This window comes from Lathamus discolor, chromosome 3 (assembly GCF_037157495.1).
Source record: "Lathamus discolor isolate bLatDis1 chromosome 3, bLatDis1.hap1, whole genome shotgun sequence".
NCBI classification, from domain to species: Eukaryota; Metazoa; Chordata; class Aves; order Psittaciformes; family Psittacidae; genus Lathamus; species Lathamus discolor.
In genome coordinates, this window is record NC_088886.1 from 128,794,048 (window position 1) to 128,813,828 (window position 19,781).

The window sequence follows — 19,781 nt, forward strand, 5'->3', positions numbered from 1 at the left end:
CAGCCAGAGCATTAGCAGTAAGCAGGGAAAGTTAATCCATGGCCCCAGCACGCTTCTGCTGGGAGTTAACACAACTGCAGCTGCAGCCGTGCGCTGCTGCTGAGAGCCTCTGGGGCTGGGCACTACAAGCAGGGGCTCAGCACAGCGCAGGCAGGCAGTGGCAGGAGTACAGGCAGAACTTCTCTGGTGCCCAAGGAGAGGGAGGTGGTTGCCCAGGCCGGGAGCTGCCAGAGCCCTGCCGCAGTGGAGGGGAGTGAGCAGAGCCTGCGGACACTCCAAGCCCAACAGCACCCTTGTCTATAAATGCTCACTGGGATGTGCAGCAGATGGACTGCCCATGGACGGGGAGTAAAAAAAGAGATGCAGACAAGCAGTTTCACAGGGAATGTTCCCCACCTTTAATCCTCTCAACACAACACAGCAGTAAAGCAGCCACAGGGTTTATGCCATGCTGGATGCTATTGTGGGGTGCACCCGCTGCACCACAGAGCCGAGCACGTCGCTTGTCCTGCATTTTGGCCACAGGGACAGGGGTGCCAGGCTGCTCCCACTGCTTCAACCACTATCCTTCCAGATAGCCCCTCATACCCTTAGGCTGCAAACAGGGAGAAGTCTCAGCAGCCACCAGTATTTTCCTGCTCAGGCTAAACCTGCTCCCCTGAGCTCCGGGGTACCACATGGGGCCATATACCACAGGGCATACACCACGTAAGGAAGCAATACCCACCACCAGCTGGACCAGTGAGTGGGGTGGGATGTGTGCCATAGCCCCCAGAGTGGACCCAGGGGCTCTTACCTGCACAGGGAGCAAAGCTGTAGCTGAGCAGAGTGCTGGGAGGAAGCATAGCAGCACCAGCAGCAGAGCTGAAGCACTCACCACACACCTGACCTGGCACGAAACCGAGACAGCTGGGGGGTTAGTGGGAGACATGGGGGCTCTGAAACGGTTTATTGCAAAGGGGTTCTGCAGGTAGCACAGGGAAGGAGCACGGTCCTTGTTGGTGGGGGCTTCTCTACTCCTCGCCCTCCTCTTCATCCTCGTAGGAGTCCAGGCCCACCTCCTCGTAATCCTTCTCCAGAGCGGCCATGTCTTCCCGGGCCTCGGAGAACTCCCCTTCCTCCATGCCCTCCCCCACGTACCAGTGCACGAAGGCTCGCTTGGCGTACATCAGGTCGAACTTGTGGTCCAGGCGAGCCCAGGCCTCGGCGATGGCCGTGGTGTTGCTCAGCATGCAGACGGCGCGCTGCACCTTGGCCAGGTCCCCCCCCGGCACCACGGTGGGAGGCTGGTAGTTGATGCCCACCTTGAAGCCCGTGGGGCACCAGTCCACAAACTGGATGCTGCGCTTGGTCTTGATGGTGGCGATGGCGGCGTTGACGTCCTTCGGTACCACGTCGCCACGGTACAGCAGGCAGCAGGCCATGTACTTGCCGTGGCGAGGGTCGCACTTCACCATCTGGTTGGATGGCTCAAAGCAGGAGTTGGTGATCTCGGCCACTGAGAGCTGCTCGTGGTACGCCTTTTCTGCAGAGATGACAGGGGCATAGGTGGCCAGTGGGAAGTGGATGCGAGGGTAGGGCACCAGGTTGGTCTGGAACTCGGTCAGATCAACATTCAGGGCCCCATCAAACCGCAGCGATGCTGTGATAGATGAGACGATCTGGCTAATGAGTCTGTTCAAGTTGGTGTAGGTTGGGCGCTCGATGTCCAGGTTCCTGCGGCAGATGTCGTAGATGGCCTCATTGTCCACCATAAAGGCACAGTCTGAGTGCTCCAGGGTGGTATGTGTGGTGAGGATGGAGTTGTAGGGCTCCACCACGGCAGTGGAGACCTGTGGTGCTGGGTAGATGGAGAACTCCAGCTTGGACTTCTTGCCGTAGTCAACAGAGAGTCGTTCCATCAACAGGGAGGTGAATCCGGAGCCTGTGCCACCTCCAAAGCTATGAAACACGAGGAATCCCTGGAGGCCTGTGCACTGGTCAGCCTGCAGAGACAAATGTGTGAAATTGCTCTGAGATGGATTTCTTTGTGAATACCGGATGGTTCAGAGGCCCCTCAGGACCTGGTCCGACCCTGCCATGGGCTGCTGCAGATCCCTCTCAGAGCACAGCAGGGTTTGCAGTGTGCTCTGAGCCCAAGCACGATGCTGGATCTCAGCCGAAGGGGACATGTACCCCCTCTGCAGTCACCTACCAGCTTCCGGATCCTGTCCAGCACTTGGTCGATGATTTCCTTGCCGATAGTGTAGTGCCCTCGGGCATAGTTGTTGGCAGCATCCTCCTTGCCGGTGATCAGCTGCTCTGGGTGGAAGAGCTGCCGGTATATTCCAGCCCGAACTTCATCTGGGGGAGAGAGGGGAGAGTTGAGCCTGGCGGAGGCTGTTGGTTTGAGCTGTGCGCCAAGCAGAGGAGCATGTGTGAGCACCCATCCCTCATCCAGGCTCCGCCTGCCAGGGCCATGTCCAAGGACCCACACGTCACCAGGGCCACCACCAGCATTAGGTTTCTCTGGCAGGAGGTGGCAGCCACCTCCCTGCACAGGAGCTCAGGTTCTCCCACTATCGGGAGCTGCAGTGGCACAGTGGGAGCTGTGGTTCCGGTTGGGCTGGTTTCTCTCTGTGCACATGTGGTAGTGGAGAATAACAGCACCGCTGCCTCTAGGACACTTCAAGAGCAAAAGCTGGTGCTCAGGCTTGTGGCTTCTCTTGGGGAAAGAAGGGCCCTCAGGTTGAACCCAGTACAGGATGCTGACAGCAGAAAACGAGTACCAGCTGCTTGCTACCCACCCATGGGTGCACCCTAGGCCATGCAAACTCCAGCACTCACCGATCACGGTGGGCTCCAGGTCCACGAAGATGGCCCGCGGGACGTGCTTCCCAGCCCCGGTCTCACAGAAGAAGGTGGTGAAGGAGTCGTCCCCTCCACCGATGGTTTTGTCGCTGGGCATCTGCCCGTCCGGCTGGATGCCGTGCTCCAGGCAGTACAGCTCCCAGCACGTGTTGCCCATCTGGACGCCGGCCTGGCCGACATGGACGGAGATGCACTCGCGCTGCAGAGGGGGAGGAAGGGTCAGATCCCAGCACAGCTCTGTTCTACCTGCCTCGGCAAGGGTCTGCCTGTGCCAGTGCCACACAGCCACCAGCACAGGAGCTGTCAGTGGTCCCAGAGAGCACATGCTCCTTTGGGTGACCTCCTGCATGCTCCTGAGGGGCCCAACAGGGCTGACATTGTCCTCAGCCATGGACAGGCATCCTGCTGGGTTGTGAGCCAGCTCTGGTGTCCCTCGTGCCCAGGCCTTGCTGGGGTCCACCAGCCCCATGGACTCTGGCCAGGGCTGTCCTCCAGCAGCACATGGAGCAGAGCGGGCCCAGGTCCCCTGCACCAGCCACACTACCAGCTCCTTCCCCAGACTACAGCAGTCTGGCAAGGTGCTCAACTGATGGGGAATATGTACTTAACCCGTGTGGTGCAACCAGTATAGGGAAACCCCCCTACTTGAGTCTCCAGAGCCAGGTAAGTACTCAGCCTCCTGGGGTGAGGGGCCTTGGGAATGCAGGGGCAGTGGGTTGCAGCCAGGGAGGGCTGGGGGTGAAGCCCAGCAGTCTCCAAGGCAGCACAGATATACCTCAAGCTACAAAGTCCCATCCTGTGCTGCAAAACCATGTGGGCAGAAGGCTGGAGATGTGCCTCCTGCACTCCCATCCTGCTTGTGCAGGCCTGCTCCACCAACCCCTGGCATCCCTCCCCTGCTAGCCCTAGCGTCCCTGCTCCCGGAGGAGGACACCAGGACTCTGCCCAGGGGTCCTGGGGCTCCTCGCTCCTGCATTCCCCGACAGCACAGCGCTGCGAGCCGTGATGGGGTCCATGCCCCGTCCCATTGCTGGCAGAGGACAGCTCCTCCTGCCCGCCCCGGGACGGCCGGGGGCAGCTTCAGCCCACCGGGCGTGGGGACAGCCCGGGGCAGGGTCCTCGGCAGAGCGCGGTCAGCGCTGCGGCAGGCGGGGCGCTGCGATGCACCTTCTGGCACGGCCCCGGCCCCTTCCCGAGCCGCTAAATATAGCCCCGGCCCCAGGCGAGGGCAACGGTGACTGCCCGGTTTAAAGAGCCGCCCCGGCCCGCTCCGCCGCTGCCAGAACCCGCTGAAAGGGACGGGACGGGTGGGCCGGGACTCCCACGCTCGCCCCCCGCCGCCAGCCTCGACGGGGCGCCCTCTGCCGCGGGGGGAGCCCCGCCGAGCACCCAATCCCGGCTCCCGGTGCCCGACTGACGCCTCCAGCCCCGGCAGCTGTCCCCGTCCGTCCGCGGCCACCATTCCCCGACGGAAAGATCATCCCCCTCCATCTCCAGCGCATCCCGCACTGCGGCGGCGGGGAGGACCTGGGCGCCCGGGACCGTGGCGGCGAGGGGACACAGGACAGGAGCGGCGGGGGGGTAGCGGCTGCCCACGGGCCGGGGCCGGTAGGGCTGCCCAAGGTCACGGCGGGGAAGGAGAGGGAGCATCGCGGCGCTTTCCCGGTACCCGGTGCTCGGGGGGGGGGGGGGGTGCTGCCGAGCGCCCTCCCCGCACTGAGCCCGCCGCCGTGTCCGCACTCACCATGTTGCTCCTGGGGGTCCGGGCTGTCCCAGCGGCTCGGTGCGGCGGGGCTCAGCGCGGAGCTGCGGCTGCTGCAATCCTCCCCGCAGCGCCTTCTTATAGGTGGGAGGGGCTCGCTGCCGCCACCCCCCCTTCATTTGGATACATTTGCATGCCGGGCTGGAGGAGCCCCCTCGGGGGGAAGCAGCAACCTGCCCGGGGCTCTCCTGGCTCTGAAGGAACCCCCAGGATGCAGGGCCCGGGGCTGCTCTCTCTCCGCTGCCGGGATAGAAGCAGGAGGCTGCTCGAGCTGCAGGTCTGGGTTCTAGCCCTCCGCGGCTACAGGCAGTGCTCAGCTACCAGGACCCGGAGCAGCTACTGCAGCCCCTATCCTGCACCACAATGCAGCCCCCCTGAAATTTAGGTACACCCCGAGACCACCTGAGCCTCTAGAACAGGAGAAAGGAGGAGAAACATGTCAGAGGTACGTGTCAGGCTCTAGAGCTCAGGGTGCCGCACAGCCTCCCTTCACCATCAGTACTTAGGGAACCTCTGGCCAAGGGCTGCCTTTCTCTCCCGGTGGGGACAGGCAGGTAGTGCCGCACATCTGAGGCTGCAGATCAGCAGAGCAAATCTGGGCTGGGGAGGTGTCCCTGCTGCAAAAAAGGGTCATTGCAGCCCGTTTGCTGTTAATGATTTGTGAGTACACTCAGAGAAGCAGCTCTGTTTCAGCCCCAGCTAGCACAGCCTCCCCCAGCCAGGGCTGATCCCGCTGAGAAGGATGTATGCACCACCAGCCTGGCTGCTGGCTCGGAGAAAAGCAGAGCCCAGAGCCCCAGCACTGCACGCTATGTGCACAGGGAGAGAGGGCTCTGTCCTTGCTGCCCATGGGGATGGGGCTCTGCTGCTCAGAAGCATGCCAGGAGACACTGCTGTGTCTCTCTGCTGCAGGGTGCAGAGCAGAGGTGCAGGATAACCTCTAGAAAAAAGGTAATAGGACACAGTTCCAACTCCTACATGCTTGCTGTGACAGAGCCAGGCCTCTATGAAGACATAGGGAGGTGTCTGCAATGGGATTTCTCCTAGAGAAGCAGGATCCTTCCTTGTCCCACATGCCAGTGTCAGTGAGGAGCAGATCAGAGCAGTGCCCAGCACGAGGGGCAGCAACTTCTGCCCTGGTGCAGCAACTTCTGCCCTGGTGCAGCAGCAGGCATCACTCCATCTGAGCCCAGCGCTCTGGTCATGGGCAAGGGGAACAGTGCCAGCAGTCCTGCGCAGTGGGACAAGTGTCTGGCTGTGCTCCAGCAGCCCTGGGCTGGCTCTGCTTTCCCCTCCAGCTGACACAGCTGCATTCTGGGAGGAGGAGTGCAGGGGAGGACAGCCCCCAGGGGTCAATATAGCTGGAGCATTAGTGGTAAGCAGGGAAAATTAATCTCTGGACCTAGAATGCTGGATAATGGGTAACAGAAATCTCCAGTTTACAGCTGGAGTCAAGAGCTGCTGTATGGGCTTCTCACTGCCAAGCAGGGCAGGGAGAGAGCTCAGCATGGGAACAATTAGAAGACGGGTGAAGGGGTTGGAATTAGATGTTCTTTAAAGTACCTCCCAACCCAAACCATTCTATGATTCTATGACCTGGGCAGGCAGAGTGGGGCCACATGCCCCATTTGGATGGCAGAGCACTGGCAGAGCCGGGCTGAGAGCAAGCAGAGGTACTCCAGACAGACCCCATGCCTGATCTAAATGATTCCGTCATCACAATATCAGCAGTCCTCCAGATCCAGATGTTCATGTTTGGGCACTTATACAGAGCATGCCATGTATCCTGGCCATATCCCACTGGTACAAGGCTCTTACCTATGTGGGGAGCAAGCTGTAGCTGAGCAGAGTGCTGGGAGGAAGCATAGCAGCACCAGCAGCAGAGCTGAAGCACTCACCACACACCTGACCTGGCAAGAAACCGAGACAGCTGGGGGGTTAGTGGGAGACATGGGGGCTCTGAAACGGTTTATTGCAAAGGGGTTCTGCAGGTAGCACAGGGAAGGAGCACGGTCCTTGTTGGTGGGGGCTTCTCTACTCCTCGCCCTCCTCTTCATCCTCGTAGGAGTCCAGGCCCACCTCCTCGTAATCCTTCTCCAGAGCGGCCATGTCTTCCCGGGCCTCGGAGAACTCCCCTTCCTCCATGCCCTCCCCCACGTACCAGTGCACGAAGGCTCGCTTGGCGTACATCAGGTCGAACTTGTGGTCCAGGCGAGCCCAGGCCTCGGCGATGGCCGTGGTGTTGCTCAGCATGCAGACGGCGCGCTGCACCTTGGCCAGGTCCCCCCCCGGCACCACGGTGGGAGGCTGGTAGTTGATGCCCACCTTGAAGCCCGTGGGGCACCAGTCCACAAACTGGATGCTGCGCTTGGTCTTGATGGTGGCGATGGCGGCGTTGACGTCCTTCGGTACCACGTCGCCACGGTACAGCAGGCAGCAGGCCATGTACTTGCCGTGGCGAGGGTCGCACTTCACCATCTGGTTGGATGGCTCAAAGCAGGAGTTGGTGATCTCCGCCACTGAGAGCTGCTCATGATAAGCTCTCTCAGCCGAAACCACAGGAGCGTAGGTGGCCAGTGGGAAGTGGATGCGAGGGTAGGGCACCAGGTTGGTCTGGAACTCGGTCAGATCAACATTCAGGGCCCCATCAAACCGCAGCGATGCTGTGATAGATGATACAACTTGGCTAATGAGTCTGTTCAAGTTGGTGTAGGTTGGGCGCTCGATGTCCAGGTTCCTGCGGCAGATGTCGTAGATGGCCTCATTGTCCACCATGAAAGCACAGTCCGAATGCTCCAGTGTGCTGTGTGTGGTGAGGATGGAGTTGTAGGGCTCCACCACGGCAGTGGAGACCTGTGGTGCTGGGTAGATGGAGAACTCCAGCTTGGACTTCTTGCCGTAGTCAACAGAGAGTCGTTCCATCAACAGGGAGGTGAACCCGGAGCCGGTGCCGCCTCCAAAACTACGAAACACGAGGAATCCCTGGAGGCCTGTGCACTGGTCAGCCTGCAGAGAGAGCCACGTAGGATTCCTCTAAGCACTGACTTTGCCTAAGAAGTCACAAACTTTTGCTTTGGTAGCCACAGATCCCTCCCAGGGCACAGCAGGAGTTGCCCCATGCTCCCACCCCAGCAGGATGCTGTAGTCCAGCCCTGGGGACATATAGCTCCTCCATGGTCACCTACCAGCTTCCGGATCCTGTCCAGCACTTGGTCAATGATCTCTTTGCCAATGGTGTAGTGCCCTCGGGCATAGTTGTTGGCAGCATCCTCCTTGCCAGTGATCATCTGTTCAGGGTGGAAGAGCTGACGGTAGACTCCTCCCCGAATTTCATCTAGAAGAGGTTGGTACAATGTCAGAGATTTTCGAACGGGGGAAAGGTGGTAGGGGCCGCCCTGGGGAGTGTCCTGCGGTGGGTTGTTCCCAGAGAGTGACCACAGTCACTGTCCAACCTTGGTGAACTCACCGATCACGGTGGGCTCCAGGTCCACGAAGATGGCCCGCGGGACGTGCTTCCCAGCCCCGGTCTCACAGAAGAAGGTGGTGAAGGAGTCGTCCCCTCCACCGATGGTTTTGTCGCTGGGCATCTGCCCGTCCGGCTGGATGCCGTGCTCCAGGCAGTACAGCTCCCAGCACGTGTTGCCCATCTGGACGCCGGCCTGGCCGACATGGACGGAGATGCACTCGCGCTGCGGAGGGGGAGGCAGAGTCAGATCCAGGCTGGGACCACACATACGCTCACTGCAGGTGGTGCACAGCCCAGGCTCCTGGCAGCTTGTGCAAGCCACATTGCCCTGCAGACTCAGTGCCGTGAGTCCATCCCTGCTTGCTGCTCTTTGCCATACCTGGTGTTTTGCCTCCCATCACTTCACTGCCCACCTCAGGCACCCAGGGAGATGGAGGCCTATGTGCTGGAGCCCAGGACACCAGGCTAGCACATTCTCTGGACTGCTCCCACCCACAGCCTTGGGAAGAACCCAGTGAGGATCTTCTGTATTGCCTGAACACCCACAACGCTTAGGGGCTGGAGCCCTGCAGCAGCTGGCATAGCCCCTGTTGCTATCTAACATCAGGGCTGCAGGCTGACATAAAAGAGCACCACTTGGGCTCTGGGAGCTGAGGAGGTGACAGCACTGAGGATGGGTGCCTGGCAAGGAGGGGGATTTGCAGCAGTGAATGGTTGCCATGCTCCGAGGCTCAGCTTCCCTAAATTAGCTCTGGAGGAGGAGGCAGCGTTAACCGCACTTCCTATCTGAACCGAAGAGCTGAGGTGGGAGGGTCCCCCCCTGCTCAGGGCTTCAAGGGCAGCTTCAAGTCCCTCAGAAGAAGTCAGGCTGAGGTGGGCTCTGCAGCCTCGCTCCTTCCAGGTGAGGCAACCCAGCACCTGCAGCCCTGCCGACAAGAACCAAAATATCCAGTGCCTCAGCCCTGCTGTTGCCAAGGACTTGGATGCGTCATCGGGCACAATCAAGGCAGAGGAGCATCCAAACCAAACCGGATCTCCAGAGCCATGGGTGCCCCGCTGTGAGTCAGCTGGCAGGGCGCCGCACCAGCCATTTTGCGCTCGGGAGCACGGCAGTGACTGCTGTCCGTGGAAGTTGCACAGGTTGCAGCAGGTCCTGGCACTCTGCGCTGAGAGTGCTTTTGGTGCTGCATTTCAGAGGCAGCAGTGAAGGTGAGGGATGACAGAAAAATAAGCCCTTGATACCCACGGTGAGAGGCAGAAGTCCATCTCCCCACCTCCTCCAAAGCTGAGGTGAGAAATGACACCCTGCTTACCCCCGCCTCAGCAGGTGCATAAAGGTTTTGTAACACAGGGGCCAACACTAAGTTCTGAGGAAGCTCCAAAATCCTCAGCAGAAATGCCCAAGCACCTCTGGGTGACCACAGGAAAGACAAGAAAGGACTCCTCCCTGGCCAAGGGAAGGAGTGAATCAGAGGTGGGGGGTTCAGAGGGTTATGTTGGTCACCGCACTTCATCCACCAACATGCAGCAGCCAAGATTGGCTTTTTGGGACCCAGGGGTTACAGGAGGCTGCACACAGCCCAGCACCCCCAGCACCACCGAGGACCCAGCAGTGCTGGTCACCAGTCAGCAGCCTCTGCCTTCCTCACAGCATGGCTCAGGAAGGGCAGGGAGCACGGCCCTGCGGGGCAGCAGGCGAAGTGCTTGGGCATCCCGGAGCTGGGATGCTCTCTATAGAGTTCAGGAGACAGATTCCTAGCAGGACCACCACAGCAGCAGGGCAGCCCAGAGGCTCACCCACAGCGATGCGCAGCGAGTGAAGGCACAGCTTCCTCCTGGGGTTCCTCTGTGGGTCTGCAGTGTGGGGGCTAGCAGACTGGGTGCACCCCCCCCAGGCAGAGCTGTTACCAGGCAAGATGGGCAGGAACCATCACCATTAAAAGACAGAGAGGGAAGAGAGGTGAGAGGGTCAGATGGCAGGGTTTGGCTGGTGGTCTCCTTGCCTCGGACGTGTCAAAGGGGTACAAGGGGATGCTCACAGGAGGGAAGCTGCTGAGTGAGCAGCTCAGGAGAGGCTGAAGCAAGGCAGAGGCAGGGCAAGCACAGCGGGTTGCAGCACCTCTGGGCTCCCCGCAGAGCTCCCCCCCCAGACGCTATGGGGGTCGTAACCTGCTCGGGGGGCACCCGCGAGACAGGAGGGATGGGGCAGCCCGGGGCCGGCACTCACCATGATGCCGACGCCGCCGCACGACCTGCCTGTCCCCGGGCTGCCGCAGCTCCTCACCGGCCGGGGCGGCCGCGCCACTGCCGCCTTATACCGGGGGCGGCACCGGCGCTGCGGGGCGGGCCTCTCCGCCCCAGACGGTTCCGTGCGGTTGCACAGTTTTGCGTACACTGCGCATATTTGCATACATTTGCATAGATGAGCTGTGCTGCCCGGCCGCCGGCTCGGTGGGTGCACTGGGGGTCATCGAGGAGCAGCATTCCCCGGTTTCCCCCCGCTCCCTGGCCACGGGGGTCCCCCCGAGTGAAGGGCATGGGGGCATAAGGGTTGCTCTTGCTATGCTTGCTGGTCTTGGCAGAGAGGCTTGTGCTGAGAGGCAGAGATGGCACTTTCTTGCTGGGTGTCCTGCTGCAAGGCACCATCCAGGCATCAACCGGGAGAGACTTTGTGAGCTGAGGAGGGAGATTCAGCAAAGAACCTGGCTCAGGTCTTCCCTTCTGGTGGGTGTAGGTGCTGAGGTGACCCCTGGGTGAGCACAGAGCTGGGTCTCTGCCCAAGCCCCACCATGTGAAACACACAGAAGCATTTCAGAAGAAAATATGGGCAGAGGAAACCCTTCAGGGACAAGCGCAAGCTTTCCTGGCCTCTATGGAGGTCAGTGAGGAAAAAGCAGGAAAACTCTGTCCTGTCCTTTGCCACAAGCCCCTCAAGGACAGTTGTACCTCAAGGCTGTGTCTGAAAGCTCTGCCTGTGATGGGCTCCTCCTTCTCCAGCCTGGCTCTGCTTTACCTCCCTGGTTTCGATCTGATTTCACAAAGCTTTATGAAATGACCAGTGAGGGGATGAGGAAAACTTGGAACACCTCGAAGGGGGCTTATTGGAGTCTTTCTGTGATGATTTCACTGATGTCTGCCTTTGCTACGTTGAATAACATGTCCATCCTCTCCTCCTCCTTCCCCCTCCCCCTCCCAAATGCTTGCAGCATCTCCTATGGTGCAGAACTTGCCCTGCCTCTGTGCGAGCCCTCCAACTTAATGAGTTTTCACTGAAAGGCACTGTCATCTCTCAGCTTGCTCTGAGACTTGAAAGCTGGACCCAAATTATCCACCCACAATGGCCTTCTTTTTGTTCCTGAGTCACCTGGAAAGTGTCACCTTCACTGATGAGCACGTGTAAAGTGACTGAAAGCAGCGGCACTGCTGTGAAGCCTGTGCTGGTGTCTAAGCAATGCATTTCTGAGAGCTGCAGAAATGGCTGAGCTGAACAATCAGAGTGGCTTTAATCAAACTGGTTGGAAAAGGCTTTTCTTTTTCACAGTGATGCCCCAGGCTGTGGGTGTCGCTGAACCTGGACAGGATGCTGCGGCCATCAGATAAACCTGGAAATGCCTGAACTCCTCCCTGTGACATAAACGTCCTCTGAGTGACCTCAGAGATCACGAGATAACACAGACCATGCTGATGCAGACAGTCCGTGAGAGCGCGAGAGTAATTTGTAGCACTGAGGCATCAAAATATTAGTCCCAGAAATTAATTGGTGTGAAAAGGAGCGATGGGATCATCTTTTGCTGTGAAAAGCTTTGCCAGGGTGCTCACTGAAATGCATGCTGGATGCCAAGGTGTCACTTCTGACTGGGTGTCTCCTAGCACCCTTCTTACTTCCATGGTGCCAATTAATTCTAGGGTGTTTATAGCACGAATGCTTTGCAGCAATGATTGGAAGCACAAGGGCTGGAGCTAGGCAGCGAGCAGTATTTCAGGTGGCTGTGCAAGGCTTGCATGGTTCACCCAACTTCGAAAGCTTTGTATGACGATCTGGTGGCACCTTGGCGTGTGAAATGATGTGATAGTTCTCCAAGAGATCTGGATCTGTTTATGTACCATTCTGGTGGAGAGCTGAGGGTGGAATGTCCCTGATTCGTCATCGCTGCAAATGCCTGCTCACAGTGAAAATAACCACTCAGATGCTATTATGTTGAATGAGCAAGGCAGCAATGACTGACAAGAGAGCCGTGAGTCATTCAGAGCTACGCATCTCCACGTACCTCTGCTCTAAAAAGAACAAACAGATGTCTAAGCTTTTCTGAAATGCTTAAGAACAGCTGGCTAAATCCAGGGAGCACCAAGCAGCTGCATCTTACCAGTGCCTAACGGCTCAGCAGCCTGCCAGATGCTGGCCGCAGCAGCCTGCAAGCACACATGGATGCCGAACTCACCCTGGCTGGAAGAAGACCCATGAGGCAACCCCTCTCACAAAGATGTTAACTACATGTCTAAGAAGCCCCTGCAAATGTTTTCAGACAACATCAGAAATCGGAAGGTTGCAAGAATCACTCAGGAAACATTTTCATCGTTGCTCAGAACAAAGCCAGACCCTGCACCAGCACCCAGAGAGGTACAAACCCCAAGCAAGGCAAATTTTAGGCTCATGAGTCAGAATTCAACTGTCTCTTGACAGAAGACTAGGAAAACCAGATTGAAGATTGAAGGGGCAACCTGCAGGGGGAAACCTGCAGGAGACGAGCCAACCCTTGGACAGGTACCTGCTGTTTCCCAAACAAAGCCTCTCAAATAGCTGCCTTCCAGAAGACTGTTAAAGTCTGTCACATCTAAAAGCACATGGAGCTGACACTGGGGTGTAGATGACCCTTTCAGAGTCCAGCCTGGAACATCCCACCCACACCCCAGTTCCCTGTTCTTCTCATGCTGCAAAGCCCAAACTATTGTTCCCATTTTTCAGACCTCAGCTCCATCCAGGCTGTTCCAGGCAGAGCAAACAGTGTCACAGGGCAGCTGGGGACACGGTTCTCTTGGGAAGGCAGAACAGACCACAGCAGTGCTGTGAGATTGAGGAGGAAGCCCAGTGCCCTCCACTTTAAAACCAGCTTGGCAGAGCACAAGGTAAGCATCAGGTGATGAGGGGTGCTTCAGGAAGAGAGCTCCTGTCCACATCTTTAACCTCAGCCAAGAGGTTCCCAAAGAGGTTGTATCTGTGCCTGCCCTGCTCATCCCTCACTCCATCCTTGTGCAGTTGTTCTGCCTATAATCCTCTTAGCAACATGGTTCAGGGGGGAGGTGGAGGAGCAGGGATATGCCTCCAGCCCATCAGTGCCCTGTGCAGCTTGCTCTCCAGCAGTGGCTGCACTGGATGATCCAGCAGCACCCTGGGCCCAGGAGCAACCAGGCAGGAGGGTGTTCCTTCAGGTTGACAGCTCCCAGACATACACTGCCTCCTGCCTGGCCGAGGACTGTGGTAGCAAGCCCAGCAGCTGGGCCCAGAGATCCAGTGATGCTCTGCTGCAAGGTGAGTTGTGATGACAACTTTCCCAAAGCAGAAAGGCAGCTCTGCGTTAACATGGGGCGGACAACATCAGCTGGTGAAACTAATTGGGGTTTGTTGAAAGCATGGGGCTTGACAGCATCTTGCAGATGTTGTGTGTTCAAACAAGTCCCTCGTGGTGCTAACTGCTCCAGGAGTATCCCGGTGAGCTGGTGTGCAGGGTCCCTAAAGCACAGCTTGCTCCTGATGACAGCCCAGTATCGCATGTCTGACTACTGCTGCAGTTCTACCATGACAACATTTGCAACACAGTTTGCCTCCCTGAAATGTTCTACCACAGCTCGGGGATGGACAGAAAATGTTCCTTTTGACATTCCTTTAGATATGCATGCCTTGTTAGGGTCACAAAGGGCCCCCTGAGCACCTCATACTTTGTAGGCTGGAGTAGATGGAAATCATCCAGAGATGAGAAACAAGGAGGGTGACTGGAAGGCTAGAGGCCATGGGCTGTAATGAAAGAATGGGAACTATCTAGAAGACCAAGCAGAGACTCATAAAGGCGTTAAAATATATTTAAGGCAGATGCAGGTAGGGTGCATCTTTGGATGCTCAGGGCAAGAAGATGCAAGTTTAAGGCTTGCTAGCAGTAACAGTAGTGAAGTATGATTGTCTCAAGGTCAAGGGATCTTCATCAACGGACATCTTCAATAACCCAAATGCAGCATTTACTCCTGAAGACCTGCTGGGATGCAGAGCACAGTAGTGATCTGACACGTTTTTTCTGCTGGAACTGAGCAACAGCAGCGTAATTCCTGGTTCAGATAGAATGAAGTCAATTGTGCAACACCTGCTGCATTGCCTGGAGCATGTGCTGCGTTACGGGAACAATAAAGCTAATTCCAGATCTCACTACAGTCCTAAGCCCTGAATCACCCGGGCAGTGGCAAGAGTAGGGAGGCACTCCCAGGGACGCAGCACCCTGCACGCATGCCAAGCCCCAGCCTGCAAGCCTAGAAGGGCCCTGTGGGCGAGCTGGGACAAGCTCTTTTCCAGGCGCAGCAGCGCTGTGTGAGCAGCCTCCCCGGCTGCCGGTGTCACCGCCTTCCTTCACGTCCTGGGAAAGGCAGCAACACACCCACGAGAGCAAAATAAAACAGCAGCTGCCTAATTGCAGTGAATTCGTGTCAGGGCTCTGAGCATGCCTGGTGTGAACAAGATGCCTCCAGGCAGGTGACGGAGGGGCTGAGCCTGCTGAAGCATCCTGTGCTTGCAGGGGATGCCCATAGTGGGCTGTGTGGAGGGGCCAGTGCTGCTTTTCCTCTTCTCCAGCAGCTCTCTGAGCTGGTGGTGGCACAAGCAGTGTGGGACTAGATGGAAGCAGAAGTGCAGTGAATTCTGCATGGCTGGATGATGGCAGGAGATCCTGGAGGGGCACATGTTACCTGGTCACGCTGGAGGGGCTCTGCACGCCCCAGGCAGGACCATAGGCATGGTGGTGTCTCCATCCCCAGCCCTTTAGGCCTTCCTGCCTCACAAGTTCTCAGGAACTGCAACCAAGCTGTGGTCAGCTCTGTTGCAATGCTGCAGAGCGTGTTTGTGTTTGCTGGCAGCAGTGGGGCAAGAGGCGGTGATCACTTCCCCTATTCCCAGAGTGCTTACCCCATCTGTGGGCTGAGCCCCCAGCCTCCTGGTACTTGAGGGGATGCAGCAGATTTGCACTGGGCATCTCTGCAGATGCACCTGCTCCTTCAAGATAGATAAACCACTACCGACATCCCTTGGGAATGCAAACAGTTCCTGGTGTAGGAGCATCTTGCAAATGGCTCTGCCCTGGTCTTTGGGGAGCAGTTCAGCCTCTGATAGCTGGACAGACGTGAGCAAGGCAGGTTTATTGCATGTGGAAGTGTGTTGTATACAATGCCAACAGCTTGCCAGCCCGAGGGTGTTGTGAGAGCATAGCTGGGTCTGGAGAAACTAGTCTGAAATCTTGGGAGTTGTGTAGTGGTTAAGAGTGGAAAGGAGGTGCTGGGGGCTGGCCAAGTGCTGGTGGATGTTGGAGGGAAGTGGTTAACAAAATGCAAGATGCAATTAATAACCCAGAAGGGCAATGGCTCCCTGGGTGCTCCTGCCCAGAGCTGTTTGTGAGCCGAGAGTGTGGTATGTGAAACCGGGCTGTCCTCCCTGCTCCTCCCAGAGCCCCGGGCACTGAGAGCCAGTGGCTCCAGGTCACTGGGCTGAAAGCTTGGGTTCAATGGCCATCCTGAGGCTGGCTCAAACACATACCTGAGAGCTTCCTAGCAGAGCTAAGTCAAATGATGAGGGGCTGTGCAGGTAAAACAACAGCTACCTAGCAGGATTTCCCTGTTGTAAGGACTCAGGAGCACTGGTTTGCTGAGCTGCCATGTATAATGTGGCCATCCTCACTAGAATAAGACATCCTCAGGTGCCCTGTGCACGCTTGGACTGCCATGCTGTTCCTTGGGACGGCATGGCTGTCACACTGCCATTTAATAGCCTTGCATTGGACACAGCCAGGATGGCTTTCCAGGCTGAGAAAATTAGGGCTGTTCAGCCTGCAGAAAAGAAGCTCCATGGAGAACTCATAGCAGCCTTCCAGTATCTGAAGGGGGTCTACAAGGATGCCAGAGAGGGACTCTTCATCAGCCGTGGTAGGACAAGGGGCAATGGGTTCAAACTTGAACAGGGGAGATTCAGGTTAGATATCAGGAAGCTCTTTACTGTAAGGGTGGTGAGGCATTGGAACAGGGTGCCCAAGGAAACTGTCAATGTCCCATCCCTGGCAGTGTTCAAGGCCAAGCTGGACAGAGGCTTGAGCAACCTTGTCCAGTGTGAGGTGTCCCTGCCCATTGCAGGAGGTTGGAACTTGAGGATCCTAAGGCCCTTTCCAACCCAAACCATTCTATGATTCTATGATCTCCCACCCAGGAGAAAGCATAGCCTGGCAAAAGCTGGGTACCAAGGGCTCCTGCGTGTGTTGGGGGACCCTTAGCCTCCTTACCAGGTGTCAGTTAACCATGGAAAACACACCTCACCAAAGAAGGCTGGTTTCAATTCTTGAGATGACAGGTCTGCTCAGGGGAAAGGCAGAGATGTTACCAGCTTGTGTGCAGAGTGTGTCCTGCAGAGAGAGCAGCAGTGCTGATGCAGTGCCTGGCGAGGCAGCCTGGGGTACCCAAGTGCTGCCTGGCAATGGTGGGTCATCAGCAACTGGCTGCTGGGCTTCTGCAGGGATCGCTGCCAGGCACCACCTGCAGGTTTCAGTTGATTTAATCAGTGGTCTTGAAAGGAATCCCAGGTTCCTTGAGGGTGGCAAGTGGATGTGCAGAGCAGTAAGTGACAAGACTGCCCCTTCCTCCAAATTCCCTAATAAATTACCTTGCATTTCACTGTATTAAAGCGAATTTTGCTGCATAAAAGTGAAAGTGGGACAACACAAAAAGTAGACTTGGAAAGACCTTCAGCAGCAGCTATGAGCCTCCTTCTTCCTCGAACATGGAAAACAAATTATTACATCCCTCTCTACGGCAACATCACAATTCATGCTAATGCTGCTATCATTATCTCCTGACAGCTTCCAAGTAAGGGTGTCATGCCAGCGGTGTAGATCTGAATCAGTCACGTAATCGTGCTGAAAGCTGACAAGTTTGCATAGCAATACCTGCCTTCTCTGAGAAAAGCATGATCAGTACTAAATGCATTTTTCAGTCTTTAATTCTCTGCTGACAGAATCAAAATTAATTCTGTATTGTTCTTTTTTCTCTGGTATTATCAGTAATCTAGAGTTTTCTGGGTCAACTGGTTCATTTTCTTAATGACTGGAGTGATTTCTGTCCTTCACTCCCTTGGAATTACCCCAGTTTTTCTAGCTCTGTTAAAAATTACTATCAGCAGCTCAAGAAGACCCTCAGTTGGGTGCATTAATACTCCCAGTGTGGATTAGATAGGGAAAGTGTCAATTTTAGCAGGTGATGCTTTACAGACTGGTTTGTTACAGATGACATCTAAGTTAGAGCTTTCTCTATTGCATCCACAGTGTTGTGCTGGTATTTAGGCACGACAGTTATGGAAAATGGCAGAAGGCTCTTCTTACCACTATCCTTTCGTGCTTTCGCTTGTTTTCTCCTAATGTAAATGCATCTGACCCAATGAAACCCCCCACTGCTGCCTGGGCCGGTGTGTGTGCTCATTGTGAATCACCTGTTTAGTCACGGGTTTCTCTCACCTCCGCCAGCCTCCAACTCTGTTGATTTAAAACCTGCAAGCACCTCTGTTTTGCCTGGGTTTTGGCTGGGGCAGCAGCCCCGCTGACTGTGCAGGCGAGCACTCCCATGGGGCGGTGCTGGGATGCACAGCCCATGTCTGCCACATCGCTAAATCAGGCCCAAAGCCATCGCCCTGCCTGACTGAAAGTCACCCTGACTTGGCAGTTTCTCACTTCTCTGTCCTGCTACACTGACTAAAACCAGAGGGATGACTTTGCCTCCCTGGAAACTCCCCAGCTCCTAGAAGGTGAAATTCTAGAAAAGGCAGCTAGGACGAGGACAGTGTGGATTAGGAAAGAGACGGGCAGGCGGCTGAGAGCATGGCCATCGAGACAAACATGAAGGTGTGGAGAAATGGGCTGTGCAGGGAAGCCAGAGCAGGGCAGAGCTGTTCGATGAGACAGCAGGACTGGGAGTAAAGGAATGAATGTGGACTTTGAAGTTGGGTGCCCTGCTCAACTGATGTCCTCAGTGGTCAACAGCCCCCTGGGCTCAGGTATCCTCAAGCAGCCCTTAAAGGCGAGCAGACCTGCTGCTCCCTCTGACCCCTCTTCTGGGGCTGCAGTACTTCATTGCCAGCTTCGAGGAGGCTGTGAAAGGGTCTGTGTTCTCCTGAGGAAATCAAAAGCTGAAATGCTGCATGGTGCTGAAAAAATATCTTTCTTAATATGTGGTTTGCATAATAAGATAGCACGAGTTCATGATGCAATTCAGTTGGCTTCCTGTAACCAGAATGAAAACAAAATTGGTCCCTTGGGGTCCTGCTTCGCTCACCTGAAAGCTCAGAAAGCCTTGAGAGTATTTCATGGGCATTTTTGCGAGCCTGGAGAGCTGAAAACAGGTTCACAGCACAGCGATGCCCAGAATTTGTAAAGAGGCTTCTTGACACACACTCAAGGTGCCCATGCTGGGTTCAAAGCTGTTGTGAGCCAGGCTGGCAGGTAGGCTCAGGCAGACCTAGGAGGAAAGAGCAGGGAAAAGTGGGAAGGGTGCTGGGTTTTTTGCTGATTTGAGTTAGGGAAGCCATTGTGGCAGCTCTAGGGTGAGATGCGGTTGGCACCACATCCTCTCTCCTACCAGCGCCGTGATGGGCCACTGCCCAACTCTGTGCAGTCTCCCCTAGGACATTAGGGAGGTTTAAGTCCTTCTCTCTGCATATCCTGATCTCATGGGTGAGGGACATATGTGCCATGAAGGCAGCAGCAGCGATGTGTTCCCTGGCTCCAGAGTCCCAACCAGGACATGGGTTCCTGTCCTTTCCCTGCATGGAGACCTCTCCAACCAGTGGGCACAGAGTGGGCTGAGACCTGTCAGCCTCGGGGTCTCCTTGTCCCCACATCAGCTGCAAAAGCCAGGGAAAGGAAAGCAAGGTGCCAAGACACGGTTAGCTCCTGGTGGCACCTCCTCAGCTCCCCAGCCAGCAGGATGTGGTCTCTGCGAAGCAGCTTGTGGCTCCATCTAGTGCCCATGCCAGCCTGGCTCGGGCCAGCCCTGCACCCATTGCTGGGCAGATGGGCCACATCAGAGCACCCTGGCCAGAGGCAGCCACCCGAGGGAACCTGCTCCCTCCTCCTGGGCAGGCAGGTACGGAAGGGCAGCATCGCAATGGGATCCAGGAAGAAAACAAATCCCGAACAACAGGGTCCACTCCAAGCAGTTACTCAAAGAACTCACCACGTGCTGTCTGACAGCAGGGGACAGATCACCCATCCCCTGGAGAGGAGATGCTCCTTGGCACAGGTGGTGCCTGTGGCATTTCACCCAGTGCACAGCCAGGCCCACCGCTTGTGGCTGGTGGGGGGCTCTTCGCGGGTATGGCTGTCCTGAAACTGGTCCCTGAGGAGCGCTAGGCATGGCCTGTCTCAACACCCAGGTCTCCCCAGCCTGCTAGGAACAGCAGCACTAGGGAAGGTTGCC

General features: G+C 56.7%; 2 protein-coding genes across 2 annotated transcripts; both read right to left on the reverse strand.

Moving 5' to 3' along the window:
- Window positions 1-917: 917 nt before the first annotated feature.
- LOC136010440 (tubulin alpha-5 chain) lies at window positions 918-4,703 on the reverse strand. Its single transcript, XM_065671627.1, has 4 exons — window positions 4,595-4,703; window positions 2,827-3,049; window positions 2,195-2,343; window positions 918-1,985 (listed from the first exon to the last, which is right to left on the reverse strand). The coding sequence occupies exons 1-4, from the start codon at window positions 4,595-4,597 to the stop codon at window positions 1,014-1,016; spliced, it is 1,347 nt and encodes a 448-aa protein (XP_065527699.1). The 5' UTR covers window positions 4,598-4,703; the 3' UTR covers window positions 918-1,013.
- Window positions 4,704-6,550: 1,847 nt separating this feature from the next.
- On the reverse strand, window positions 6,551-10,394 carry LOC136010441 (tubulin alpha-4A chain-like). The gene is made up of 4 exons (XM_065671628.1): window positions 10,306-10,394; window positions 8,079-8,301; window positions 7,798-7,946; window positions 6,551-7,618 (listed from the first exon to the last, which is right to left on the reverse strand). The coding sequence occupies exons 1-4, from the start codon at window positions 10,306-10,308 to the stop codon at window positions 6,647-6,649; spliced, it is 1,347 nt and encodes a 448-aa protein (XP_065527700.1). The 5' UTR covers window positions 10,309-10,394; the 3' UTR covers window positions 6,551-6,646.
- Window positions 10,395-19,781: the final 9,387 nt, after the last annotated feature.

What these genes read in the sequence shown, in the direction of transcription:
- LOC136010440 (XM_065671627.1), bottom strand. An exon ending in CCTGGAGCCCACCGTGATCG is followed by an intron (nt 2,344 to 2,826) that starts GTGAGTGCTGGA and finishes TCTCTCCCCCAG; the next exon opens with ATGAAGTTCGGGCTGGAATA. An exon ending in TGGACAGGATCCGGAAGCTG is followed by an intron (nt 1,986 to 2,194) that starts GTAGGTGACTGC and finishes TTGTCTCTGCAG; the next exon opens with GCTGACCAGTGCACAGGCCT.
- LOC136010441 (XM_065671628.1), bottom strand. An exon ending in CCTGGAGCCCACCGTGATCG is followed by an intron (nt 7,947 to 8,078) that starts GTGAGTTCACCA and finishes AACCTCTTCTAG; the next exon opens with ATGAAATTCGGGGAGGAGTC. An exon ending in TGGACAGGATCCGGAAGCTG is followed by an intron (nt 7,619 to 7,797) that starts GTAGGTGACCAT and finishes CTCTCTCTGCAG; the next exon opens with GCTGACCAGTGCACAGGCCT.